Source organism: Leucopleurus acutus, assembly GCF_964270905.1.
Source record: "Leucopleurus acutus genome assembly, chromosome: 3".
NCBI lineage: Eukaryota > Metazoa > Chordata > Mammalia > Artiodactyla > Delphinidae > Leucopleurus > Leucopleurus acutus.
The window spans coordinates 1,825,245-1,852,880 of record NC_139145.1 but is presented as its reverse complement, the minus strand read 5'-3'; the positions used below and the strand labels follow the sequence as shown (position 1 = coordinate 1,852,880).

The window sequence follows — 27,636 nt, the reverse complement described above, 5'->3', positions numbered from 1 at the left end:
GAGCCGGGCGCCCGCGCGGCTGGGACAGCCCGCGCCCAACATGCGGAGGCCGGCAGCTGCAGCGGCGCCGGAGTGGGGGCCCGAGCGGGCGCCAGAGCCGGAGCCGGAGCGCGAACGGGGTCCGGAGCGGGGGCCCGCGCCGCGCTGCTGAGGGAGCCCGGGCCGCCCAGCCCGGCCGCCCGGCCGCGGGGCCACGGCCACGACCACGGCGAAGGCCGTCAGGTAACGACGCGGACGCCCTTGTCGGCGGCCCCACCCCCGCGGACTCCCGGACCACGCCGCCCTTATATCCCGAGGACCTCCCAGTTCCGGCACCTCGCAGCCCCTACACCCTCACTTCGGACCCCCGCAGACCCCTGCATCCCGTGTCCCGCACCCCGCGGACCCCACAGTCCTGACCCTTTCCTGTGGACCCCTGCACTGCCGACTCTGCTTCCCCACTGACCCCTGCACTGCGACCCCACTGCCCCTCCAGCTCACTGACCCCCACACTCTAGACCCCACCCGCTTAGCACTTCTCCCCTGCACCCCTGATCTTGCCGCCGCCAGCGACCCCCGAACTCAGGCCATGTCACTTCTCACCCCCACTAATCCCCATACTGCAGACCTCATTGTCCTTCCTGATTCCTCACTCCAGACCCTACTGTTCCCTCACTCCAGACCTCAGTGTCCCCCACTGTCCCTCAGCCCCACCCCACCTCCCCCCTTCACCACCTCCCAGCGCTCAAGCCCACGGTCCGCTCCCCGCGTCCTCCCACCCCTCCAGCTCTCTCTACTGGGCCCATCGCTCCTCTCCACGCTGGCGCATACACTCGCCCCTCTGTGGCCCTGCAGGTTTTAGCGGGGAGCTGGGAGCAGGGAAGGGGAGCAACAGTAGGGGTCTGGTCTGGGGGACCTGTTGTGGGCTGCTCAGGAACTCCCGGCTCTCGCCTGGCTGCGCCTCCCCCTTCCGCCCTCGCCACCGGCTTTGTTTTCCGGAAACACTTCGGATCAGGGAGGGGAGTGCGATGTCTGCGTGCCCAGCAGCCACACTCATCCCCTCCCTGCCCTGTGCTTCCCCTGTTTCCTCTGCCCCTGTTTTCTCAGGGGAAGTGTGTTCACTATCGGGCTGGGGGCTGAGAGCACTGCTGTGACGTCCGAGGCGTCGTCCTGGGCAGGCTTTGGGCAGCTGGGGTAGTCCCTTGGCCTCCGGATGGCATTGTTTGCAGGAAACGGCCTGGAGAGCTCTGTGCACATAGGTGGAGCCTAGCATTCTCTCCCCAACCCCTTCCACAGGGGGACCCTGGCCAGGCCAGCATCTGGGACTCCAGGGTTGTTCACACATCCATCCTGAGGGGCTTCTGGGGGGTCCCCCGTCCCTGCTCCAGGGGACATGGACAGGCTCAGTTGGCGTTTCCGGGCCCCCACGGGCTCCTGTGGTTCAGGGATGTGAGAGATCCGTGGGAGAGCACAAAGGCTCTGACCTGGGGGCAAGACCGGGGGCTGGGGGATGGCTCTGATTGGAAGGAGGTGGAGGCTGTGCTTGAGGGGAACCGGCTGAGCTGGGCCGCCGGTTTGAAAGGGGGAAGTTTGTGGTCCTCGCCAGGAGTTCGTTTTTATCTGCTGCGTCTCCACCAAGTTGTGGCTCCGCAGGCGCGTGGCCAGGTGGGTTGGGGGGTTGACTGTAGCGCCCCCAGGAGCGCACACAGCCTTGGACAGGCCCGCCTCACTGTCTCCGGGGCCCCAGGTGTTCAGTTCCCCGGCTGCGGTGGTGTCTGTGGCCCTGCCTCTGAGGAGTGGAATGGGAGGGCCACTTGGGGGTGGTGGGTGTGGGCCGGGGGTCCAGCTGGTGGGGGGCAGCTCCCAGGCTGGGGGCCAGTTGTATGTGCTGCGTTTGGCCGTGGAGGGAGGGGGGTTGGGAAGGAGCTGGCTGGACCCCCACCCTAGGGGTGGGCCAAACCCTGGGGTCTGCAGCGGTCATCCAGCCCGGCTCTGGTTTTTCTGTGTGCAGTTGCCATTTGGGTCTTCTGGTCTGATTTCGAGTTCCTCTAAATTTTTCTGAAGCGGGTTGGGGACAGGCATCTCATTCCCTGGCTCAGAGATGTGACAGCAGAGCCGTGTGTACACAGACTCCTCTGAACTGCTGCTGCTGGTTCCATCTTAACCTCCTCCTTTCAGCTACATAGTAATTACCTCTGGATTGCAAGAGGAAGTAGGTGAGGTTTGTTGGTTTTTTTTTTTACACTGAAAGTTTTCTATCTGTTCGTTCCAGCTCTGGGGAAGCCAGCCAGCCAAGAGGCGTTCTGGACAGCTGCAGGGGCAACCTGTGTCCTTGGGGGTTTACTGGTGGGTCTGAGCGAGCCCTCATTGTGGGCCCAGTCCCCACAAGGTTGTACCTGGGGAAGTAGCACCTCCCCTGGACGTCCTGGGGCACCAGGAACTCCTTGTTCCAGTGCTGCCTGGGCCACCTCAGAGCAGCAGGTTTTCTCCTCACAGTTGTTGTGGGTTTGGGTTGCTGCCTGCCCCCCCCCCCCAGAGGCCTTACTGGGAGGCCTTACCAGGCTGCAGGCTGGGGAGGGAGCTGGCAGCGGGGTGTCACGGCCAGGGGCGTTGGGTGGGTCAGCATGGATGGTGCGTGCGGCTTGGGGTCGTGGTCAGTGTCTGGGGTCCAGCTGGTGCTGTCACGCCCAATGGGGGCCTGGCTGTCGTGATCTAGGCAGCGGGGTGTGCTCGGGAGAGCTCTGGCCGTCGGGTCGGGAATCTTTCCGCCGTGGAGGAAGGGTCCGCCAGGCCCGAGACCTGGTAGGTGCGGAAGGCCCTACCTCGGGCAGCTCCGTGTCTGCCCATCCCCGTTTGGGAGCTTTGGGGGGCCTGTGCTGGGCGATGGCCCAAGTGCCCATCCTACAGATGAGGAGGTGAGGCCTGAGTGACCTCCAGTAGGAAGACCTATGCTCCCTGGGCTCCGCTGGCCCACAGGGGCTGCGAGTACCCATCTCCTCTCCTGGCCTCAGCCCCTCCCTCGTGCCCTGTCTTCCACAGGAGCTTCTGGTCCAGGCTGAGCCCACGCCCGCCTTTGTAGAGCGGGGCTCCATGCAGAGGGTCGGTGGGACTCTCCGGGAGAGTGGCTGGTAGCAGCACTTCCTTCTCCGAACCCCATGCGTCCCCTGGTACCCGGCACGGTCCACGGATGTGCGCCCGCCCTGCTGTCACGCAGCCCTTCCTGTAAGCCCCTTTCAGTGAGCGGCAGAAGCCAGGTTGCTTGGAACAGACTGCGGTGCTTAAATTCCAGAGGGTGAGCCCCTCCCCTCACCGCGGAGACCCAGCCTGCAGAGCCCATGCAGAGTGCGTGCGGGGCGCCAGGAGGTCCCAGCAAGTGCAGATGTCGCGGTGCCTGAGCACCCCTGGTGCGGGACTGCTCTCCCCCGGTGCCCCCGCCAGCAGCCCGTCCTTTGGAGAACGGAGAGTTGCCCACCATCCTCCCGCTGCTCGGAGCCTCTCCTGCCAGTGGCGGGCAGGGGCACCCAGGTGCTGGATCTGGTCCCGGGTCATCCAGGGTCATGGTAGGATCGCTATTTAAAGGTAGAAATAGGGGCTTCTCTGGTGGAGCAGTGGTTGAGAGTCCGCCTGCTGATGCAGGGGACACAGGTTCATGCCCCGGTCCGGGAAGATCCCACATGCCACGGAGCGGCTAGGCCCGTGAGCCATGGTCGCTTAGCCTGCGCGTCCGGAGCCTGTGCTCCGCAACGGGAGAGACCACAGCAGTGAGAGGCCCGCATACTGCAAAAAAAAAAGGTAGAAATATATACTGTATGTATCACAACTTTACGTCGGTCTGTGATGCACCTCAGTCTTAAAAAGTTGTTCTTGGGGACTTCCCTGGTGGCACAGTGGTTAAGAATCCACCTGCCAATGCTTGGGGACTTCCCTGGTGGCACAGTGGTTAAGAATCCACCTGCCAATGCAGGGGACACGGGTTCGAGTCCTGGTCCGGGAAGATCCCACAAGCCGCGGAGCAACTGAGCCCGTGTGCCACAGCTACTGAGCCCGTGCTCTAGAGCCCGCGTGCCACAACTACTGAAGTGCGTGCGCCACAACTACTGAAGCCCGTGAGCCTAGAGCCCGTGCTTGGCAACAAAGAGAAGCTACCGCAACGAGAAGCCCGCGCACCACAACGAAGGCCTAATGCAGCCAAAAGTGGAACTTCCGCCCTCTTGAATGAGGGGACAGCCCTGCCTGGTGTTGGGGGCCAGGCCGCTCCCCTGCCAGCCCCCTGCAGGGCGTAGGGTTGCACGGCAACGTCGCTCATTGTGGGGCCTTGGTGAGTGTTTGCGGTGCCCCCTTGCGGCCGTGCCCGTCATGGGGGGCTCTGCTCGCTGTGGTTCCAGAGCTTGGCTGGTAGGCACGTGGCAGAGCTCTGCTGGGCGCCCAGTGGGTGACCCAGCCGGGACCGCGGGGCAGCTGGCTGGGGAGTAGGCTGAGATTAAGAATCCCAGGCAGAGAATTCCGGAAAGACCGGGGGCTTTCGTGGGGGGACGGTGGGGTGGCAAGGGCTGAGGTTGGGGGAGGTGCCTGGGGACACGTGCAGGCTCCCTTCCTCGTTGCTTCTAGAACAGGCCTTGGGTGTCATTTCAGGGGGCCACGCTGGGAGACTGGTGTCTTTACAGAAACTTGACCGTGCTGTGTGCCAGGCCGCACCGTCTCGGGGATCACCCACATGGACGGGCTGGCCTTGAAGCCAGCCGCTCGCGTAGCTTAACCCGAGCGGGCCGGGAGGGCCCAGGTCAGTGCCGATAGCTCCCAGGACCCCTCGTGCCACCCTGTGCTCCTGTCGCCCCACCAGTGCCCCACCTCCACCTTTGCTGTCACGCTTGCACGGGGGCAGTTTGGGGAGCTCCCGCCCTGGCCTGGGCCCTCCCTCGGACTGCCGGCCCTCAGTCATGAGCTACTTGTTTCCTGAAGCTGCAGCCATGGGTCTAGCGGGAACCTGCATGAGGGACTCTTTCTAGAACCAGCTCTCTCCCCTCGGCACTGTGGGCGTTGGGGCCGGGTCATTCTCTAGGGCAGCCCCGTCGTGACAGCTGCAAACATCCCAGGTGCTGCACGGTGTTAGGGCGGCAGGATCAGCCCGGCGAGCGCCCCAGCTGGGTGTTTCCTGCACCCCACAGCCTGCCGTGAGGGCCCGGTGGGTGCCCGTTTCAGGTGCTCCCTGAGTGTGTCTCTGGGCCTCCACAGGCCCACCTTTGCCCCCAGGAGCTGGAAGTCTGTGGAAGCAGGTGGGGAGGGGACCGGCAGAGGGGAGGCCTGGAGGGATGTGGCTCATGTGGACTGGACGTGGTGGCCGGCCAAGGTCCCCCCATGGGGCAGTGTCTGCCCCCTCACCTCGGGCCGCCCTGCTGCTCGTCCGAGGGTGACCCTCATCCTCCCTCCTGGTTTCGCCCGTGGCCTCCAGGCTGCTGCCTGGGGAGTTGGAGCTTCCTCTGTGGCCAGATGAAGGGGGCAGAGCCAATCAGGAGACCGTCTCCCCTGGACGCTCCACTGCCTTCCCTCCAAAGCTGGGGCTCCAGCCCGGCCAGTCCCCACGCGCCCCTGGGTAGTGCCCCTCACCCAGGCAGGCTGCAGGGCACGCCCGGCGCCTCTCACACCCCAGCCTAGGCTTCCCCGTCTGAAATGGTCATGACAGTACCCAGCTTGCGGGTGGTGCGGAGTATTTTGGAGGCCCAGGTGTCTATCAGGGTCCCCAGCCCTGGTCCGCAAGACAGACAGGATGTAAGCCGTGTGGATGGTGGACAGTGTGCTGGTACCTGGTTGAAAAGTAGAAAGCAACAGGTGACGCTCGTTTATGTCATTTAATTTTGTTTTCTGAGGTATGATCATTGAAACGTTAATTGGTGTGAGAAGTTACTGTTGAGGCGGCTTATGTCCTTCCTATTTGGGTATATATCCATACTCGTGGCTCATCACCATTTGGAAGCTAAGTTTTCATCGGAAACGCTTGATTTTAACAAACGCACGGACTTGAGTAGAAAACATCAGTGCCTTTGGCAATGTGAGTCCTGGCAGAGGCTGTCTGCGCTGCTGTCAGTCATGGCCACGTGTAGCTGATAACAGTGCGGGGTGCCCAGTGAAATTTTAGTTTCAGACAAACCACCGAAAATTGCTTAGTATAAATAGGCCTCAAATAGCGCATTGGACATACTTGTAGTAGAAGTTATTAGCTGCTTATCTAAATTTCCGTGTCAGCTGGGCGCCCTGTGTTTTTATCTGTGTCTGGCCACCCCGGGCTGGTGGCAGCCTTCCATCTGGGGCTTGGGGCTGTGTTGGCCTCAGTGGGTTGGGGCCGGTGACCGGCCTTGAGGTGTGGAGGGGGACCTTTGCAATGAGGAGGTGGTGCTCCCAGGCGGCTGCAGGCCCCGCCCCGGCCTCCGCATCTGGGGGTGGACTGGGCATCTGGTGACTCTGATGCAGCCTCTGGGCAGTGGAGGCGCTCCAGCTCGCGGCCAGTCTGGGGGACCAAAGTCAGGGTGCTGCTTGCTTGCTGAGCGGGGCCAGAGGCCAGCGGGGCAGTTCTGGGGCGAGAAGGGAGCTCCTGAGTGTGCCCAGGTGAGCGTGAGCCCGTCCTGGGCCATCGTGGGGACACCTCTGCGCCCCTGGGGCCTTGTCCTGGGCTGCTGGGAAGGACTGAGGCCGTGAGTCAGCCCTTCCTCCTCTCCCCACCTTCTTGCCGGTGTCTGCGTCTCTTACTTCCTGTGGGCACGAACCCCTTGTCCTCTGAAGGATTTATTGCGTGTCTGTCACAGAAGCTGCTTCAACTGGTGGGGGGGGAGGCGTGGCTCTGGCAGCTGCACGTGCGTCGGACTTTGATCTGCGCCGGACAAGCCCTGTTCTCTGGGCTACCTGCCAAGCCTCACGCCCTGTGCCCCTCCAGACAGCTCTGTGGAGATGCCACACACGCCCCCGGTTTTAGCTGAGGTACGACTCCCAGACCATGAAGTTCGCTGGCGAGTACACCTTGGTGGTTTTAGTGTATTCACAAATTGTGCAGTCGTCACTAAAATCATTTCCAGAACATTCCATCACCCCCAAAAGAACCATGTCCCCATGAGCAGTCACTCCCCAGCCCATGATAGCTACTCACCACTCTCTGTGTTTGTGGATCTGCCTGTTCTGAACGTTTCCCATCAGTGGAGTCGCACCCTGTGTGTCCTGTGTCTGGCTTCTCTCACTGAGCATCGTGGTCTCACGGTCCATCCACGTGGTAGCGAGTGTCAGGGCTTCACTCCTTTTCGTGGCTGAGTGATGTTCCCGTGTGTGGAGGGACCACATTATTTATTCACTCCTCAATTGATGGACATGTGGGTCGTGTGTACCTCTTGGCCGTCATGAGTCATGCTGCTGTGGATGTGCAGACACAGGTGTGCGTGGACGTGTTCTCAGTTGCCTCAGGTGGACATGGAGTAGGTCGAGTGGGGACTGCGTGTTTAACTTTTGAGGAACTGCTGCTTGTTTTCCATGGCGGCTGCACCACCTTCTGCCCCACCCGCCATGGGTGAGGGTCCCGTTTGTCCACGTCCCCGCCAGCTTCCTCTCCAGGTTCTGTGTCCTGGCCTCTCCCAGCATCTCTCCTGTCCTGGGTTGGGGTCTGTCCTTTGTGGTGGTGTCTGTCTCCTCAGAGCCTGGGAACCCTGGCCGGTTTTTGGAAGACCATTCTCCCACTGCCCTGCACTTTCCAGAATGCCAGCCCTTTGGAGCATGTGGGCGCTGGGGCTGGTCCTGCCCTTTGACATTACAGACAACGGGCTGGCCCGTGGACTTCGGTCCTGGCGCCCTCAGCTGCTCTCCTCTGAGCAGGCGTGTCCAGTGCCTGGAGTGACCGGCAGGCCCCACAGGGCCAGGTGGCCCCCCCAGTTGTGATACCACAAAACCACTGTCCTCTCGTTGGTGTTTTCAGTAGCAAAAGCCACACGCACGTTGTGGAGAATGGCCGTTATGACAAAGCGTGGGAATGTCTTAAGAACTTGCTCAGAATCTAGGAGGTGGGCACCAGCCACGCGTTGGTGAAGTCCTTCCAGACCGCTGAACAACACGGGCGTGTTTGTAAGCGGGTCCAGCGACACGCTGCGGACGGACCCGTCGGGATTGGCTGCGGGTTTCCTCCGTGTGGGGTAGAGAGACCGTCTCAGGCTGCGCCACGGGAAACGAAGCCCTGTGGGCCTCAGGCAAGCTCCTGGTGCACCAGGTCCAGGTGGGGGGTTGGGGAGGGAGGACCGTGGAGGCTCCAGCCTGGATGCAGGAGCCCGGCCCATTGGGCAGGCGCTGGGCCTCCTTCCCAGAGGCAGCTGCGTCGTGATGACCCCGGCCCTGAGGGGAGGGCCCGGGTCTTTGTCTCTGACTCCTCACCCGGTGGGGGGCTGGTCGGACGGGTGGGCTGGTGGGTGTGGTTTTCTGGCGAGTTTGCAGGTGCTCTGGGGGCCCCTTAATGTCCTCCCTCGTGTGTCTCTCCGGCCCCTGCGTCTGCGTGTCCCCCCCCCACCCCCGCAACCCCGCTTCCGTGCCCAGCCGGGGCTCCGCGTGAGGCTCCGTGCTGAGAACCCTCTTCCCCACCCTTTCCCCCGCCCTGCTCCTGAGCTCAGGAAAGTTTGCACGTGCTGGCAGGGGCAGGGAAGGCACAGAGGAGCCCCTGGGCTGCAGTCTAGCTTCCTTGCTGTGGAAGCGCGGAGGCCGCTTCTGAGGGCCCTGACGTGCGTCTCCCAGCACCTGGCCTGGGAGCCCAGCTTTCCATCGTTTCCATCGGCGCACGTGTCCCCGCCCCACGCTCTGGCCCGCAGAGGCCTTCGCGTTACTTCCCTGCTCTGCCCCTTGTGCTCTCGGACCCCTTTCAGCAAGTAGCCGCCATGTTCCCCCCGGGACCTGCTGTGTCCCTGGGGAGCACGTTGGGTGGATGGGCTGCCGTCGATGGTGGTGAGCACCGTGATGCTCTTCGAGGGGCTGGGTGGGTGACATTGGAGTGAGGACTGGAGTGGGTGCTGGGTGGGTACTGGGGGAGCTGCTAGAGGAGGTGGAGGTTGTTGTTTTTTTTTTTTTTTTTTTTTTTGCGGTACGCGGGCCTCTCACTGTTGTGGCCTCTCCCGTTGCGGAGCACAGGCTCTGGACGCGCAGGCTCAGCGGCCATGGCTCACGGGCCCAGCCGCTCCGTGGCATGTGGGATCTTCCCAGACCGGGGCACGAACCCGTGTCCCCTGCATCGGCAGGCGGACTCCCAACCACTGCGCCACCAGGGAAGCCACGAGGTTGTTTTTTAAATAGACTTTATTTTTTTTAAGTTATTTATTTATTTATTTATTTTGGCTGCGTTGGGCCTTAGTTGTGGCACGTGGGATCTTTCCTTGCGGCGCGGGCTTCTCTCTTAGTTGTGGCGCATGGGCTCCAGAGTGTGTGGGCTCAGTAGGGATCGAACCCGCGTCCCCTGCATCGGAAGGCGGACTCTTACCCACTGGACCACCAGGGACGTCCCTAAACAGACTTTGTTTTAGAACAGTTTTAGATTTACAGAGAGGCTGTGAATCAGTTCAGAGGGTCCCCGTGTGCCCACGACCAGCCCCTCAGCACCTCCCGCAACCCAGCTGATGGGCCCGTGTTCATACGTCATCCTCAGCCAGAGTCCATGCTGCCTCACGTCCTCTCTACCCCACGTCCTCTCTGCCCCAGGCCCCCGGGCTGTGGTGGTGTCGCCCGCTCTCCTGGGGTGGGGGGCATGGCCGTCTCCCTGTCTCTGTCTCCTCTCCTCACAGGGCACCCGTCACAGCTTCAGGCCCACCCTCATTTGCAGATAAGGTCACAGTCCCAGACTCCAGGGGTGGGACGTGTCTTTGGGGGACACAGCTCAGCCCCCTCCTGGGACCGATATGGGGCTGCAGTGCAGGCACAGCTGACCTGAGCATCCAGGACGAGGGGTCACGCAAGGCCTGTCATGTGGGCTGGGATGGTGCTGCCCCCTCCACGGGCGGCTAGCTCACTGCGAAGGTGTGGACAAGGCCTTGGCGGAGGGGCTGCAGGGAGAGGCCAGCCTCCGCGGTGATGGAAGGTTCCAGACCTGCTCGTCCAGGACAGTGTGCGGCAGCCCCGGCGGTGCTGAGCTCCTGGCACGTGCCTGGTGCCACCGAGCGCGCTTCTGTGTGTTTGCCTTCTGTGAATGCGTGGCCCGTGTGCTGGGGCAGGACGGCCAGTCGTGCCCGTGCGGCCGGCCCGGCCCTGTCTCTGCGCCTCCAGTTGTCTTGTGTTCCACCTGGCATCATGTGGGGTTTGGACGCCCGCCGTCCCCGTGATCGGACTCCTTCTGTGTCCCTTCCCACCCTCCCCGACCCCCGCCTGTTCTCCTTTTAGCTCTCTGTCGGGAGGCTTTTAAACGTGCCCAGACGCAGCGAGAACAGTCCAGTGAACCCGCGGCCCGGGCCCACCCGTTCCCAGCATTGCGAACGATGCAGCACCTCAGCTCGTTCCAGGTGCTGTGTCCAGGGGTCACTGCCGAGCACTCCTCCGGTAGGTTCTCGAGTCGCCCCTGCACAGAAGCGCCCGGTGACTTCTGGGTTGAGGCTGTGGGGTCTGTCGTGAGAACGTTTCAAGTCTGGAGAGGTTTGAAGGAAAGCGCTGTCAGTTCCCCAGTCCTCCTGGGCTCGCCTGTAGCTTGGCTGTGCACCTGTGCGTCTCTGCCCACACTTGCTCTTCATGACCCCGAGCCTGCGGCTGCCCCCGAGCGTGAAGTCTGGCCCCCTTCCACCCCTTTCTCCAGGGGGCGCAGCGTCTGGGCAGCAGCCGGCTTGTGCCGCACACGGACTTTTCCTCGTGGCTGCTGAGAAGGTGATGCCAGGCTGCGCCTCGGCGTGCTCCAGCATTGCTGGTGGCGGTTACCTGCAGCCTCCGCCGGGTGGGGTGCCCCTTCCTCTCCCGTCTCCTCAGGTCGCGTTCCCTTGTCTGTCAGTCAGTGTGTTGTGACCCATTTCTGCCTAATTCATTTAGGTGTCGACCTCGTCCCGGGGGCTGGTCACTGTTTTAGGGCCACTTCCTAGCTCTGTGCTGTAACTCCACGTTGCGGTGACCTCAAGCTTCTAGGCTGCGGCCCCAGGGCCGGCGCGTCTCCAGGGTCCGGGTCCCTCTTGGGGAGCAGTGCATAGGCACCAAGACCTGACGCTCGGGGTGCTCACGGCTGCTGGGGTGCCAACCCCAGCTCTGGGTGACCCTGGGGAGGAGGCCCTCCCTACACGTGTCACCAAGGCCCCGTGGGACGGAAACGGGCTCAGCCTGATGGAGGGACACGCGTGTCCGGAGGTGCCTCAGAGGGGCCGCAGCCACGATCCCACCAGAGTCCCGGCACTTCCTAGGCGGCACCCACCAGGGCCTGCCGTGTGCGGTGGAGCCAGGCAGCCTCCGAGGGGCCGCCCCAGACTGGCCCTGCCTCTGGGCCAGGGCTGTGCCTGTGATGTCGGCCAGGGACTGTGACATCACTGGGTGGAGGCGCTCAGACAACGGGGTTCCCAGGGCCTCCGCGAAGGGGACCTGGCCCAGGCCCTGACGAGATGGAGGACCCCCCAGAGAACACGGCAGGTAACTCACCTGAGCTGGAAGGCAGGCCAGGGGCCGCCTGGGGACTGGCCTGGGGGGCAAGAGGGGGTCATCGGGGCTCAGCGGGGCCTGTGGAATTTAAGTTGGCCATGGGGGCCTGAGCAGAGCCCACACCCCTGGAGGGCCTTCCCTGCATGGGGGGAGAGTCCAGGTGCCCCTGGGAGGACCTGAGGGCCATGTTGGTTGGATCGAGACTGGCTTTGTTTTAGGGTTGGGTCAAGGACTGGGTACACCCCCCCCATGATGAGTTTTAGCTTCGGCGCTTGCACCGGGGCTGGCATCACACACACCTGCCTCCCGGTCCCCCAGGTGTGCCGGGGGGCACCTGCAGACGCCCAGGCTCCTGGCAACGTTTGGCTCTGGTTTTAGCCCTGTGTCCACTCTCTGTTACCCCTGCTCCCCCCAGGTCAGTGGGGGACTCGCTCTTGCCATCCCCCCTCAGGCCCCAGGAGGGGGCCCAGGATAACCATCCTGTGGATGGTGGGGCGACCCCTCCGTGTGCGCTGCGGGTGGCTGCTCTCGTTTGCGGGGTGAGCAGGGCTGGCGTCCTGTCCCTGGGAGGCTCAGGGTCTAGGGCTCCTCCTCCGCCTCCCCGTGGTGGCCACACGCCTGCCTGTTGTCAGGAGGCGGATGGGGGGCCCGTAGGCCTGCCCTGCTGCTGTCGGCCCGGCTGGGTGAGCTGCGGTGGGGCCTCTGGCGTCGCGTGTGGGCTGCGGGCCAGGGTGGGGAGTACACACGCCAGAGTCTCTGATTTTGTCCTTGGCTCCCCACCGGGAGCCCCGTGGACATCGGGGCGTGGGGGCCAACACGGTGCGCCTAGCACCGCAGCCCCTGTTGATGCGGGCTGTGCCCTGGCTCTCGGCTCCCACAGGGCTCCTTCCCTGCTGTGCCCGGTCATGCCCGTCTCTGCATGGCGCCTCCTGGACTCTCGGCCCACCGGCTGCCGCAGGTGTGCTTCTCCGCGCTGGCTGGAGGGCCCCCTGCTGGACAGTGTGACCGGGAGAACAGGCCTGCTGCTGGGGGTTGTGGCCGGGAACGCACTGCTGCCCGAGCCCTGGGCGCGGAGTAAGCGCTCACCTAACACAAGCCATCCTGGGAGGCGGCAGAGGAGAAGGGTCTGCCGAGGGGAGTGTCGCCGGACCCTGAGGCTTGCGTCCTGCAGGGTCTGGGAGTGAGGGCCTGGGAGTGAGCACCTGGGGGTAGGGGCGCTTCTCAACAAGCCCGAGGGGGCGTGTCTCGTGGCTTTGGGGCCGTCAGAGGTTCTGTGAGCTCGAAAGGGTTTGCACCTGGGGACGTGAGGCCAGGCGGAGGCGAAGGCCGTGCCTCTGTGGATCTTGGGCTGGGGCCGAGAGCACGTCCCGCCTGGCCTGAAAGCGGGGGTCGCGGCCTGGAAAGGAGGCCTGCTAGGGAGCCAGGTGCCGGTGGCGGGGCACAGGCTCCCAGGCGGGTGGGCTTGGAGTACAGAGGAGTGGGGCCCTGGGAGGGGTTCCTTGTGTGTGCTGTGGGGCTGGGCGGTGTCAGGGCCCCCCGCCCCATAAAAGCTGCTTGCACAAAGCGGGACCCAGACATGAATCCCTGCCCGCGGGGGTGCGTGGGTCGCGGCGGCGGGACGCGGGACGGCGAGGCGTCCGCCCCGCACTGGCGCAGACGCGCCCAGTCCTCCTGGCCTCGTCTGCGTGGCAGCCACCCTCAGAGGTTCCTTAAGAACCTCCGCGCTCGTCCCCTCCCGCTCGTGTGTGCGTCCCCCTGAGCTCACGGCCCCGTGGTGGCCTGCTGCTGGCGTCTGCCTGCCCTGCACCCTGGCTGCTTCTGCCGCTTGCAGGCGGGAGTGCCTGGCGGGAGTGCGTGGGGCATCCTCGGGGAGTGGAGCCGAGGAGCTGGGAGATCGCAGGGCTCAGCTTTTAATCTTTGAAATTCCCGTGGGTTTTACATCCACCTCTGGTGTGCCTGCTTGTGTGTGCACAGGCATGTGGTGGTTTGTTTTTTTGGTTGTTTTTTTTGATTTATTTTTGGCTGCATTGGGCTTTCTCTAGTTGCAGCGAGTGGGGGCTACTCTTCACTGTGGTGCGCAGGCTCCTCACTGCGGTGGCTTCTCTTGTTGCGGAGCAAGGGCTCCAGGTGCGTGGGCTTCAGTACTTGTGGCACGCAGGCTCAGTAGTTGTGTCTCGCAAGCTCTAGAGCACAGGCTCAGTAGTTGTGGCACACGGGCTTATTTGCTCCATGGCGTGTGGGATCTTCCCGGGCCAGGGCTCGAACCTGTGCCCCCTGCATTGGCAGGAGGATTCTTAACCGCTGCGCCGCGAGGGAAGTCCCCAGGCATGTGTTTTTAATTTCTTTCTGACAAGAAAGAAAATCCGGCTGGAAACCACCCTTAAGTATCCATCAGCAGGGTGGCCTGTAGATTTTGGTGTTCCCTCTCTATGGAATCTGGGAGGACTTCAGCAGAATGGATGAGGGTAGCGTGTCCAGGCGTGTGGTCCGGGCACAAGGTGCCCAGGGTGTACAGGGCACGGGTTCGCTGCGTGTGTGTAGGTCTTGAAACAGCCGACGCAGGGGGCCGGGCACCAGGGGCGGTGGCCTCAGTTTTCTGCAGGAATCCCACGCCGGCTGGTTCCCATCTCAGGGAGTGTTTGCCTCCTGCCCGGTTCTGCTCCATCTGGCCTCTCGGTGGCTCCAGAAGTGAGTCGTGTGCAGTCTCCCGTGTGGTCAGGCGTCTGGCCGCTCTGAGCCTGGCTCCACCTGGTCCCTGTGCGCACCTCCCCCACTGCTGGGTGCCTTTTCCACAGGCACCCGTGAGATGAGCGCGTGTCCGGCGCTGGCACGGGCTCTGGGGGCAACGCGTGCCCGGAGGTGAAGCAGGACCCCCACGCCCCGGGCAGCTGTCCTAAAGCTGGGCGGCAGCAATGCCGGGGGATGCGGCGGGCGTGGGCGGGCGCAGGAGGGGGGCAGCTCCTCCGGCAATTAAAATAGAACTTCCACCTGACCCAGCAGTTGCAGCCTAGGTCCGAGCCGGGAGACAGCACTCGCCTCCTGGGGGTTGTACACAAACGCCCCGGCCGCACAGTTCACCGCAGCCCAAAGGTGGGCACAGCCCGGGTGTCCTCCTGTGGATGAGCGTGCCCTCCACACGTAGCAGCATCACTCCGCCACGAGAAGGACAGAAGCCCTGACACTCGTGGACGGACCCTGAGAACACGATGCTCAGTGAGAGAAGCCAGACACAGAAGGACCCACGGTGTCCGATTCCACTGATGGGAAACGTCCAGAACAGGCAGATCCACAGACACAGAGAGTGGGTTCGTGGTTGTCAGGGGCTGGGGAGAGAGGGAGGAGGTGACTGCTGATGGGGACGGGGCTTCTTGTTGAGGTGATGGAATGTGCTGGAATTTGAGGTGATTGTAGCACAACTCTGCAAGCATAAGCTGTGGTTCAGTAAGAACCGTTGAACTGTCCACTTTATTTATTTTGGCCTTGCTGCGTGACATGTGGGATCTAGTTCCCTGACCAGGGATCGAACCTGGAGCCCCCCTGCATTGGGGAGCATGGAGTCTTAGCTACTGGACCAGCGGGGAGGTCCCACTATTTCCTTTGTTGTTAATTTAGTTATTTCCTTGTAAGTTTGTAACAGCTGTTCCCAGTTGACTCCCAAATTCCTGATGGTGAACAGCTGTCCGCCCGCCCACCCCCCCACAGGGAACTAACTGCTTACAGGTGGGGAGCGGCCTGGCCCGTGGCGTCGGAACCCCTGAGACGCCGAGGGTGTGGGGAGTGGCCTGCTCTGTTAAGGGCCCGGATTCTGGGCCACGCCCCTCCCTGCCTGCCTTTGGGCCTGCAGTGCCCCTGTGGCGTCCCCTTGGCTCAGATCCATCTCCTGCGAGTGCAGCCGGTGAAGGTGGAGACAGACGGGTGGCCGCCCGAGTAGGGGCACCGCTTGGCCAGCGACCAGTGTGTCGTCCACAGGCGCAGACAGCGCTGCTCGGGCGGGGGTGCGCGGCCCCGGGCCGGCCCCTTGCTCGGGTGGCGCGGCTGCGGTGCCGGGGTGTCGGCTGGTGGGAACCCCAGGCAGTGGTGGAGGTGGGCGCACGGTTCTTGTTGGGGTTGCATTGTCCACACACACCGTCCATGTGGTTGGGAAGCTGCCGGCCTAAATGGTGAGGTTTGTCCTGAAGCCTGGGCCCCTGCCTGTCTGGGCATCTCCTGGGCTCCCAGGCTCTGGCCGCTCCGGCCCTGCACGCCCCCCCGGGCAGCGATGACCTGCGTGGGTGCCGAGCACGGACTGGCGTGTGCACGCGTGTGTGAGCATCCCCCCACCCCGTCCTGCTGGCTGTGGGCCTGCCTCTAGGCGCATGGCCAGAGGCCCCCTCATTTGGGCCTGTCCTCGGCCTGCGACTCTTGGCACCTGTGCCGTCGGTGGCACACGGTTGCTGGCTGGCCCTTCCATCCATCAGGCCCTCGGTGGTAGGTGGGGGCGCTGGGGGCCATGTGGGAGGCCAGTTGGGGGCTCGGGCACCCACGGGGGTGGGAGGCGACCCCCTCATCGCCCCCCCAGGGCACCAGGCCTCAGTGCTGGTCCTGCCACAGCCCGCCGGGGGCTCCCCCGGGTGCCTTCATGGGTTGTGGATGAGCTACAGCTGGGCCGCCTACCTGGCGTCAGGGCCCTCACCTGGCCTCACCTCCCCCGACCCCTGCAGGCATTCGGGGGCGTGGCCTCCACCAGGTGTCAGCCCTTGAGTGCTTGGTGGGGAGGGGAGCACAGGTGTGAGCCTCGCAGTGGCCAGTCTGGGCCCGAGGGGAGCTTGGGCAGGCAGAGGGCGTGGGGAGGTGTCATAGGAGCAGGTTAGCGTTTTCTTTCTAAAGCGATTCCTGTGGCTTTGGCGTGAGAATTGGCCAGAGGGGACAGGAGGAGGCGAGGGCCTGTGACCCTCGTGAGAGGAGGAGGTGGCTTGAGAGGCTAGGCCAGCTGGCAGGGGAGAGCCCTGTCCGTCTGAGCTGCAGGGTGACTGGTCCACATGGTGGAGGGAGGAGGGAGAAGCCGGCGCCACAGACAGACCTTGGGAGTGTATCCCCACCCCCCAGCTCGGGTGGCCAGCCCCTCCCTGTAACCTGGAGGGCTATCTGGGTGCCCACCGTTCCCTCCACAGCCCCAGCTTTCTGCTGGAGAGGCCAGGCCGGACTCGCCTTGGGGGCGCGTGTCCAGCCAGCCCCGTCAGGCTCACAGCCCATCTGCCCGCACTCGGGGCCCTTGCAGCCCCTCCTGCCCTCTCACTCTGCTGCAGCAGCAGCCGGTCACCCACCTGTCCACAGGGTCACGGGCTCCTGGAACGAGGCCCAGGGACGTTGATGTTACCTGGATATTGGGCAGGGGTGGGGTGGAGGAGAGGCAGCTCGGAGGCCCCCCAGGTCTGTGGCAGGGGCCTGTCTCCTAGCCTCGGGCACTTTCTGCTCTGTACCTGTCCTCTTCGGAGGAGCGGTGCTGGGGCCTCTGTTGCTCAACTAGGCGTCTCCTCTCCCAGCACAGCCGTCCTCTAGCCTGGGGTGGGCCGGCAGGCGGCACGTGGAATTCTCAGAGGCCCGAGCCTCCCTCCCCTCTGCCCCCAGAAGGTCACAGGTTGCACGAGCCTCCCTCCCCTCTGCCCCTAGAAGGTCACAGGTCGCACCTGCATGTCAGAGATCTTTCCAGAACACGGTCCCGCCACCACTTAACGCCCAGTCCCGGGTCCCCTGCCAGGCTGTGCTCTGGGCCCCGGGGTGCGTGGCGGGCGGGCGCATCGTGGCCTTCTAACTCGTGCCTCTGTTTCTCCTGCAGCCGAGAGCCACGAGATTTGAGCTCCCGGGACCTGTCAGCAGCATGTGTCCTCCCCCCATGCGTGACCCCAAGGCCACCGAGAAGAGCGCTGCGGCCGGGCCCTCGCGAGCGCCCGCGTCTCACTAGCAGGAGCCCGCCGGGCGCCATGGGGTGCTAGCCCTGAAGAGCCGCCGCGACCACAGGTCTCCGTGGAGCCGGGATTTGCACGGCAGCAGAGTCACCGTGGAGAGGCCAGGGTACCACAAACTTATGGATTTTGACAAGAAAGGAGGGAAAGGGGAGTCGGAGGAGGGCCGGAGAATGTCCAAGGCCGCCGGCCGGAGCAGCCACGGCGTCCGGAGCTCGGGGACCAGCTCGGGGGTCCTGATGGTGGGCCCCAACTTCCGAGTCGGGAAGAAGATAGGCTGTGGCAACTTCGGGGAGCTCCGGCTAGGTGAGCCCCGCTCGTTCACTTCCGGGGACGCGGGGGCGGGGGTGGACGTGAGGGCTGGGAACGCAGGTAAGCGCGTGTGGGTTTCTGTCCCCCGCCCCCGGAGGAGGCTCTGCAGAGGTCTGGACCCCGACAGCTGTGGGGCGGTTGTGCCGGGGGCCCAGGCCCACAGAGCTCAGGAGGCTGGTGACGCGGAGGTGGGGGTCCAGGGGCATCTCCTGCACAGCACTTAGTGGTTGGAGCTTAGTGGTGGGCGACCCCCAGCCCCCGTCCAGTGTTCCGTGTCTGTCTGTCGGCTGGTGTTGCTGGTGTCTGATATGCCCAGCGGCCTGCGAGGCCGGGAGAGGCCTGTCCTGAGCCTGAACCTTGGCCATGTCAGAGTCGCTGGGATGGGATCAGCAGCGGGTCCTCACTGCCCTGGGCTCTGGGTCTGAGCCGGTGGACTGCCAGCAGCGGGGGCCCAAACTGCTCATGAGAAGGGCGGAGGTGTGGGAGACACAGGCCCCTCCCCCGGGTGCGGGGCCCCGCGTGCCCAGCCTGATCTGTGCTGCACGGTGGCCGACTCTTCAGCTTCCCCAGCGGGGCTTCCGCGCCCCGACCCTGCTGCCCCATTAGCGTGTGCACGTATGTGTGCCCACACGCACACTGGCTGGCACGCGCACGCTCCCGTCCCCCGGCCCAGTCCTGTCCTACGCCTGGGGGCGCCCCTTGTGGCTTTGGGGGCCCAGATGGCTGCCCTGGGTCTGGCCTTGGCGTTGGGCGCCGCAGCCTAACAGCACGGGTCTGGGTGAACAGATGGCGGCGCGTGGGGCCGCGGGGGTAGTGGCTTTGGGCTTAAATCGCTCTCTAAGGATCAAGGTTTGGCTGTTGCTCCACACGTCAGCGTGCGGGACCCACGGTGCAGGGGCTGGCTGTGCTGGCTGTGCCGTGGGGCTTTATGCCGGGGGCTGGGGCAGCTGCAGACCTCGGTGCCCTCGGGGGCCCCTGGAAGCATTGCCCTGGAGGCCGAGGGGCAACTGTGTTCTTTCCTGCCAGGCTCCTCCGCCTCAGAGCCTGTGGTTTTCTGGGCCTGCAGTTAGTCGCTGTTTGTTACTCTGTCCATCTGTACGACTGCACCCCTGCTCAGGGACCTTTAGCTGTGCCCAGATTTGGGGTGTTGTGAATAAAATTGCCCTGAGCACCTTTCTTCAAGTCTCGTGTATGAGTGTTTTCATCAAAGTGCTGGGCCACGTGTGCTTATGAGAAACTGCCAGGCTGGTTTCCAAAGCGGTCGCACCCCTTTGAACTCCCGCGGGCAGCGTGTGAAGCTTCTCGGTATCCCACATCCTCATCAGCACTTGGAGTTGTCAGGCTTTTCCACTTGGAGCGTGCCAGCGGGTGTGAAGTGGTGCCTCGCTGTGGACTTTATTTGCATTTCCCTGATGACTACTGTTGACCACTGTTCTCCTGTATATAGTACGTCTTGTCTTGTGCCTGCTGCAAAGATTTTTTCATCTCTGGGTTCAGATGTTGATTCGGCCTTAATTTAGGTGTGGTTTTTTTTCTGTTTATCCTGCTTTGGGTTCATTGCGCTTCTAGGGTATGTATATTAACACTCTTTTGTTAAATTTGGAAAAACTTTGCCATCATTACCTCAAATGTTCTTTCTGCCTCTGTTTAGTCTCCTCTCGTTCTCATACTCCAGTCACACATTAGGAGTGTTTGATGCTGTCCCACAGGTCCCTCAGGTTCCTCTCAAGTTTTTTTTCAGTCTTTTTTCTTTCTTCAGCCTGGATAGTTTTTACTGCCTTATTGTAAGTTCACCCTTCTTTTTCTTCTGCAGCGTCCAATATATTATTTGATACATCCACTGAATTTTTCATTTGATACACGGTATTTTTCACTTCCATTTGATTCCCTTATTTTTCTGTTGAGATTTCCCATCTGCTTGTTCATTTTGCCCATCCTTTCCTTAAAATCCTCGAACATACTTGCAATAGCTTTTTGGAAGTATATATTTATTTATCTTACTTATTTATTTTTGGCTGCATTGGGTCTTAGTTGCGGCACGCGGGATCTTTGTTGCAGTGCACGGGCTTCTCTCTAGTTGTGGCACCTGGGCTTCTCTCTAGTTGTGGCGTGCAGGCTCCAGAGCACGTGGGCTCTGTAGTTGTGGTGCATGGGCTTTCTAGTTGAGGCATGTGGGATTAGTTGCCTCGCGGCGTGTGGGATCTTAGTTCCCTGACCAGGGATCACACCTGCATCCCCTGCATTGGAAGGCAGATTCTTAACCACTGGACCACCAGGGAAGTCCCAGCTTTTTTAAAATTGAGGTATAGTTGATTTACCATGTTGTATTAATTTCTGCTCTACAGCAGAGTGATTCAGTTATACATATATTCTTTTTTAAATATTATTTTTCATATTGGTTTATCATAGGATACTGAATATAGTTCTCTGTGCGATACAGTAGGACCTTGTATCTGCTGACGTGTTACCTAACATCTGCTAACCCCAACCTCCCACTCCATCCCTCCCCCAACCCCTCCTCCTTGGCAACCACCAGTCTGTCCTGTATGTCTGTGATTCTGTTTCATAGATAGACTCCACATATAAGTGCTATCATATGGTGTTTGTCTTTCTGACTTGCTTCACTTAATATGATAATCTCTAGGTCAATCCATGTTGCCACAAATGGTATTATTTCATTGTTTTTTATGGCTGAGTAGTATTCCACTGTGTGTGTGTGTGTGTGTGTGTGTGTGTGTGTGTGTGTGTGTGTGTGTATACACATCTTTTTTCTCCATTCCTCTGTTGATGGACATTTAGGTTGTTTCCATGTCTTGACTGTTTAAATAATGCTGCTAATGAATACAGGGGTGCATGTATCTTTTTGGATTATAGATTTGTCTGGCTATATGCCCAGGAGTGGGATTGCTGGATCACATGGTAGCTCTCTTTTTAGTTTTCTGAGGAGCCTGCATACTGTTCTCCACAGTGGCTGCACCAATTTACATTCCCACCAGCAGTGTAGGAGCGTTCCCTTTTGCAGTAGCTATTTTAAATAGCTACTGTGGTGCCTTTGGCGCTGTTTTTCCTTCTTGCAGTGCTGTTCCTTTTTTCACATGTCTAGTGATGTTTTATTGTCTGTTGGACAATGTGGGTGCCACACGTGAGGCCTGGATCATGCTTCATCCTGGCGACTCATCATGACCCCACCAGGGACTGTTTCTCAGCTTTGATAGGGTGGGTGGCAAGCAGGCATTACTCAAGGGCTGGGGTCGCCCCCTCCCAGTGTGTGGGCTTTCTGGGTTCTCAGCCAAATGTCTGGGGAGTTCAGGGTGGCCTCCGTGCTCTGGGTGGTGGAGGCTCCAGCGTCCTCCTGCCCTGTGCAGCCCCGGCATCTCCCTTCTGCTCATGGCCCCCCGGAGGCGTTCTCTGTCAGGCCTTGCAGACTCTCCCACTTTTCACACCTACTGCTGAGCTGGCTGTTGGTGAGGCTCAGAGCCTGGAGCACCCGAGGTCCCCAGGAAGCTGTAAATCCAGACTTCAGGTGCCCGCATGCACGTGCGCGCACACACACTCTCACCTTCAACTCATCTGGACTCCAGGACTTTGGCTTCCCCACGTGCACAGTCAAAACAGGAGGTTTCTGGACCAAGACACAGAATAAGATGACCAATTACCAGAAAGGATCAGTTAGGCATCATCAAAGTTTAAATTTCCAGAAATGTTGTTTAGAGCACGAGTAGGGGGGCTTCCCTGGTGGCGCAGTGGTTAAGAATCCTCCTGCCAATGCAGGGGACAGGGGTTCGATCCCTGGTCTGGGAAGATCCCACATGCCGCGGAGCAACTAAGCTCACGCACCACAACTACTGAGCCCGCGTGCCACAACTACTGAAGCCCGCGCGTCTAGAACCCGAGCTCCGCAACAAGAGAAGCCACCGCAATGAGAAGCCCGTGCACTGCAACGAAGACCCAAAGCAGCCAAAAATAAGTAAAATTAAATTAAAAAAAAAAAAAAACACGAGTAGGCGAGCCACAGACCGGGAGGTGCTATTTGCTGAGCACCATTGGACAAAGCGCTGTTACCCAGGACGCAGGAGAAGACAACAGCTTGGTCAGCAATAAAAAAACAGGTGCTGCGATTAAAACTGGGCCAGAGATCTGAACAGACACCACCCAGAAGCAGACGGACAAGCGGCTGGGGGGCGTGGAGGGCACCTTGCCTTGTTGGCCCCGGACAGGACTTCTGCTCCGTGCGCAGCACAAGCCAGCAAACCTGCCCGAGAAGTGACAGGAAGGCCCGTGCGCAGCGTTCAGTAACGGACACTGGAGATGGGCCAGGTGTGTCCGTGCTGCGACGGACGCGCCCGGGCAGGAAGCCAGAGCGAGCCGCGTCATGCGTGTGCAGGGAACCCCAAGGAGCAGGGAGCATGTGGGGTGGTGTTCCGCCTCTCAGGAGGTGAGGTGGCGGTGACGCTGTCTGTCCTCACGGGATCGGGGTGGCCCAGGAGCACACATTTGCCAAAGCTCATCAAATGCTGTGCGTTTCCCAGGTAAATGCCTCCTCCCAAGGGAAAAACAAGCACTAAATACAAATCGAAGTTGATCTGCAGGCTGCAGTGTTTAGGGGGCAGGGTGCTGAGGTCTGCAACTTCCAGACGCATCTGAAAATGAGATGAACAGGTGATGGCTGTGCAACAGAACAGAGCAATCGCAGATTGTGTGACCCAGGCAGCCAGGGTGTGGGGCTCCCTGCGCCCAGCTCTTCCCGCTCTTCTGAATGTGTGAAACTTTCATCATAAAGAGTGGAGGGGAAACACAAGAGGCATGCCTGCTATTTAATGAAAATGAGGAGGACTAGATGGGCGCTTTCTTTCTCTGCCACTGGGTGCCTTTTACTCGTAGTAACCGAAGGAGTGGAATCTGCAGGAGGGGCCACTGCGGGCACCCCCTTCGCACAGTGGCAGTGAACAGAACAGAGAGGTAGAAAGCTGGGAGAGGAAGAAATACAGCTGTGACCTGTCTTGGACGGCTTGATTGCCCACGTGCGGAGGCCAGAGTAGTCTTTCAGTAAACAATTAGAAAGGAATGAGTTTGGTAAGGCTGCTGCATGTGCCAACACAGATCGACTGTATTTCTCTGTTGGAGCAACGACTGGAAAGTAAAAATTTAAGAATAGTCCCGATCGTGTAAGAGCACCAACACCCATCAGGTGCCTCCAGAACAAATCTCACAAAGGCCGCACACTCTACGCTGAGCAGTAAAAACATCGCCGAGAGAAAGTAACTCTGGAGACGCGGACGCACGGTTCTCCGCAGACTCGGGGCCACCCCTGCAGTTGTCTGGGGACCAGCTGACTCTATAGATGGGGACGGACACCAAGGCCCTGGAGGAGCTGAGGCTGAGCTGAAGACTCCAGGCCAAGCACCACAGTGATGAGACAGCCGGGATGGGCAGGGACCCGGGGGACCGACTGACAGGCATGTGGGCCCCTGACTTGGGCTTGTGGGGTCATACGCACCGGTGTCTTGGCCACCCACGGGTGGAGCGGAACGGCCTGGTGCAGCTGTCTCCCAGATTGTCCCACTGCAGTGGGATGGAGAGGAAGCTGAGGCCTCTTCCCACACTGGATCCTCTCAGAAATAAGACGCAGCAGCACGGCACTTCGGGCGTGAGGTCGCCTGGAGGAGCAGCGCACCGTGGGGCTGAGTCGGAGCTCAGGACCTGGAAAGGCGGGACGGCAGCACCGGGAGGGGCAGAGGGTGGAGCGTGTGCACAGCGCTCACCGTGCATGCAGACGGCCACCCAGGGGCTGGCCCACACTGTGCATGCAGACGGCCACCCAGGGGCTCAGCCACTGGTAGGAACTGTAGCAGGTGAACAGCTCGTGTTTTTGTAGTTTCGTGAGGTTGAGCGCCATGGCTTGTTCTCCGTGGGCACCTGGAGGTCCAGGTGGGCCAGCGATGGGCCGCGTGAGACGTCCTGCCCCAGGCACGTCTGTCTAAGCTGAGGACGCAGGTTACGCTCCCTCCTGATGGGCTCCTGGCTGGGGCCCCTGCTCCACAGCGAGGGGGCGGGGCTGTCCACTGGACGTGTACAGCTCAAGGCCGGAGTTCCTGGCATTGTGGAATGGGGGGCGCCTTCGGGGGTCCCTAGAGGCCGGAGCGGTGAGCATAGGTCAGGTGGTGGTGGGGGGGCCTCACAGAGCCTCTGGGGACAGTGGGGGGAGGGTGTGTGGGAGGGGTGTGATGTCTCCTCCAGGTTCCCTGCGGCTGGAGCTGAAGAAAGGCCTTGGGGTCACCAGGACTCTTTGTTGTGTTTTCACTTTTTTAGATGGGAGAAGTTGGAGCATGTTGGCGTGCTGGCGGGAAGGATCCCGCAGAGGACTTGGGAGCAGCCCCGAGTGGGCGGAGGCAGGGTTGGCCTCTGGGGCGGTGCTGGAGGAGAGGGCAGGACGGCAGGGAGGGGGCCCAGGAGATGAGGGTGCGGGGGCAGATGTGGGTTCCCACGGCCGGTGGGAGTACTTGCGGGCCCGGGAGGGATGGGCCCATCCTTTTCCCTTCCAGGTCCGGGAGGGATGGGCCACGCTCAAGGAGGGCTGCCGCAGAACAGGAGGTGCCCCTTGGACGGGTGGGTCGTGAGCGGTCTCCTGTGTGCTGGGGGTCCTGCCGACCTGACGTGCCTCTCCTCCCACAGGAAAGAATCTCTATACAAATGAATACGTAGCTATCAAATTGGTGAGTCCGGGCCCTGCCCCCTTCCCCCAGTCCCCAGCCTGGGCAGGCCCCTCGCCGGCCCCCAGCAGAGGCTGTCCCCACGGGCTGGGAGGAGGGCAGGACCGTGCCCTGCGTGACATCCATGTGTCCCCTCGTCCCTCCCAGGAGCCCATCAAGTCCCGGGCGCCGCAGCTGCACCTGGAGTACCGCTTCTACAAGCAGCTCAGCGCCGCAGGTACCCCGGGGCCGGGTGTGGGAGCGCAGGGGGAGCCCGCCCGGGCGTCGCGTGAGTCTGTGTGTCCTCCACCCGCAGAGGGCGTCCCTCAGGTCTACTACTTCGGCCCGTGCGGGAAGTACAACGCCATGGTGCTGGAGCTGCTCGGACCCAGCCTGGAGGACCTGTTCGACTTGTGCGACCGCACGTTCACTCTCAAGACAGTGCTCATGATTGCCATCCAGCTGGTGCGGGCCGCGGGAGGGCGAGGGGGCCGGACGCTGTGGGGCGGCAGAGGGAAGGTGGGCAGGGCGGAGGGAGCCCGCTGAGGCCCGCCCGCCCGCAGATCACGCGCATGGAGTACGTGCACACCAAGAGCCTCATCTACCGCGACGTGAAGCCCGAGAACTTCCTGGTGGGGCGACCGGGCACCAAGCGGCAGCACGCCATCCACATCATCGACTTTGGCCTGGCCAAGGAGTACATCGACCCCGAGACCAAGAAGCACATCCCGTACCGCGAGCACAAGAGCCTGACGGGCACGGCGCGCTACATGAGCATCAACACGCACCTGGGCAAGGGTGAGCGGCGTGCGGGGTGGGCGGGGGGGCGCGAGGGCTGCGCTGACCTGCCATCCCCCCCGCAGAGCAGAGCCGCCGTGACGACCTGGAGGCGCTGGGCCACATGTTCATGTATTTCCTGCGCGGCAGCCTGCCCTGGCAGGGGCTCAAGGTGGGCGCGCCGGGGCCGGGGCGGGGCTGGGGGTCTCCTGCGGGCAGCGCCTCGGTGCCGACCGCGCTCTCCCTGCAGGCCGACACGCTCAAGGAGCGCTACCAGAAGATCGGGGACACTAAGCGGGCCACGCCTATCGAGGTGCTCTGTGAGAGCTTCCCAGGTGAGGGTCTGCCCCCCGTCCCCCGCACTCCCTGCAGACCCCCTGCCCAGTGCCGCCGCCCCGCTCCTCCACGCCCCCCAGCCCTGTCGCTGTCCGCAGAGGAGATGGCCACGTACCTGCGCTACGTGCGGCGCCTGGACTTCTTCGAGAAGCCGGACTACGACTACCTGCGCAAGCTCTTCACCGACCTCTTTGACCGCAGCGGCTTCGTGTTCGACTACGAGTACGACTGGGCCGGGAAGCCCCTGGTACGTGGGCGGAGGGGAGGCTGGTGCTGGAGGGGCCCCTGGCGCGTGGGGGCAGCTGGCAAGGACCCTGAAGCCCCTGTGCTCGGGGGCGGGGGTGGCTGGCACGTGACGTGGGGCGGGGGGTGGCTGCCGGGCCTCAGCCGCATCCTGCCCCCTTGCAGCCCACGCCCATCGGCACGGTCCACACCGACCTGCCCTCGCAGCCTCAGGTTCGGGAAAAAGCCCTGCTATACAGCAAAAACCAGGTGAGGGGCCGGCCGAGGACCCCAGCAGCGTGGGGGTGGGGAGAGCAGGGCCTACAGGACTCCCGTGCCCCTCTTGCCCCGCAGGCACTGAACTCCACCAACGGGGAGCTGAATGCCGATGACCCCACCGCTGGCCACTCCAACGCCCCCATCACGGCCCCCGCAGAGGTGGAGGTGGCCGACGACACCAAGTAAGGCCCCCGAGGTTGCTGGGGGCTGGGACTCCCTGGGCCCACCCCCTCGCGCCCGTTCCCCCATCCCCCTCTTCTCCAGCCTGCGCCGCCTCCCAGCCTGTGCCCGCCCCTTCCAGGTGCTGCTGTTTCTTCAAGAGGAGGAAGAGAAAATCTCTGCAGCGACACAAGTGACCCCGGGGCGGTGGCCTCTGAAGCCTCCCGCTGCAGCCCCTCGGGGCCCGCTTTTCCACGGCCACGTGGCCACCGCTGGACGCAGACTGCAGGCCCGGCAGAGCTGCCAGCCCCCGCGTGGGGTCACTTCCTTCACGTAAGGCTTTGGCCGAGATTTCTACACCTGTGTCTAGTCCTCCCCTCCGAGAGCATTAACTATTTAAAACAAGGAAGAGAGAAAACCACAGCGGCCGCCCTGCCTTGTGCCCCCGCGCGTCTGCTGTGTAAGTAGCGCGGCCGCCTCCGTCCAGCCCGCCGCTCGCCCGTTAGTGTCATAAAGTGCAGCTTGTCTCCCTCGATCCAAAGGCCGTTTTCTCGAGGGGGCGCTGCGGGGCGTTGCTGCCAGGGGTGAGCCCGCCCTGGGCCTCCCCAGACCAAAGGGGAAGGCGGGATGAGAGCGGCCCCCAACTGAAATGCTGCACCAAAGCCTGGGCCGGTGGGCGCAGCCCGCGGGGGGTCTGCACACCTGCTCGTGGAGCCGCCGGCCTGGAACTCTCGGGGTGGCCACCGCGTGGCCCGTGGGCTCCTTGTGTCGCTCTGCGCTGCCGGCCGAGCCGTGGAGACAAGCGCCTTAAAGCCCATCCGAGCCCCGCAGGTGCGTGTGGAGCCGGCAGCCCGTCGGTGTGGCCCCCGTGGTCCCCTGGGGCCCGCGTGCTGAGGGCAGAGCAGCTGGGGGTGCCCCGCGTGTGCGTCTAGGTCTTGCTTTACAAAAAGTGTACAGAAATGGCACTTCCGTTTCTCTGATGCTTCCTGGAAGCCATAGAACTTAGGGGCTTTTTTTAAAAAATAAAGGAAAATGAAACCAATTCTGAGCGTGGTGTCCAGTCTTTCCAAGGGGCTTGGCTGAGGCCAGCAGCAGCTCACATAGCCAAGTCCCTGGGAAGGGACAGGCTAGGAGGCAGGACAACTTGGGGAAGGAGCCGGGCAGTGGCAGCCCCCTTGCTCAGGAGAAATAAACGGTCGGAAACAAGGTAACGGAACTGAAGTGGGTGTAAGAACCAGGTTTAGGACTTCCCTGGTGGCGCAGTGGTTAAGCATCCACTTGCCAGTGCAGGAGGACGCAGGTTTGAGCCCTGGTCCCAGAAGGTCGCACATGCC

At 62.2% G+C, this 27,636-nt stretch overlaps 1 protein-coding gene across 4 annotated transcripts; it reads left to right on the top strand.

Annotated features, from left to right (window-relative positions):
- Positions 1 to 27,325, top strand: CSNK1G2 (casein kinase 1 gamma 2). 4 transcript variants are annotated; one of them, XM_082834905.1, is made up of 12 exons: positions 1 to 222; positions 17,402 to 17,834; positions 24,513 to 24,553; positions 24,698 to 24,767; positions 24,846 to 24,994; positions 25,093 to 25,327; positions 25,393 to 25,478; positions 25,557 to 25,641; positions 25,741 to 25,889; positions 26,051 to 26,134; positions 26,219 to 26,325; positions 26,445 to 27,325. In XM_082834905.1, the coding sequence occupies exons 2-12, from the start codon at positions 17,651 to 17,653 to the stop codon at positions 26,497 to 26,499; spliced, it is 1,245 nt and encodes a 414-aa protein (XP_082691031.1). In that variant the 5' UTR covers positions 1 to 222; positions 17,402 to 17,650; the 3' UTR covers positions 26,500 to 27,325. The 4 variants fall into 4 exon arrangements, with proteins under 4 accessions (XP_082691031.1, XP_082691030.1, XP_082691028.1 ...); XM_082834904.1 differs by having other exon boundaries at positions 25,723 to 25,889; XM_082834902.1 differs by having other exon boundaries at positions 26,051 to 26,325.
- The last annotated feature ends 311 nt before the right edge of the window (positions 27,326 to 27,636 follow it).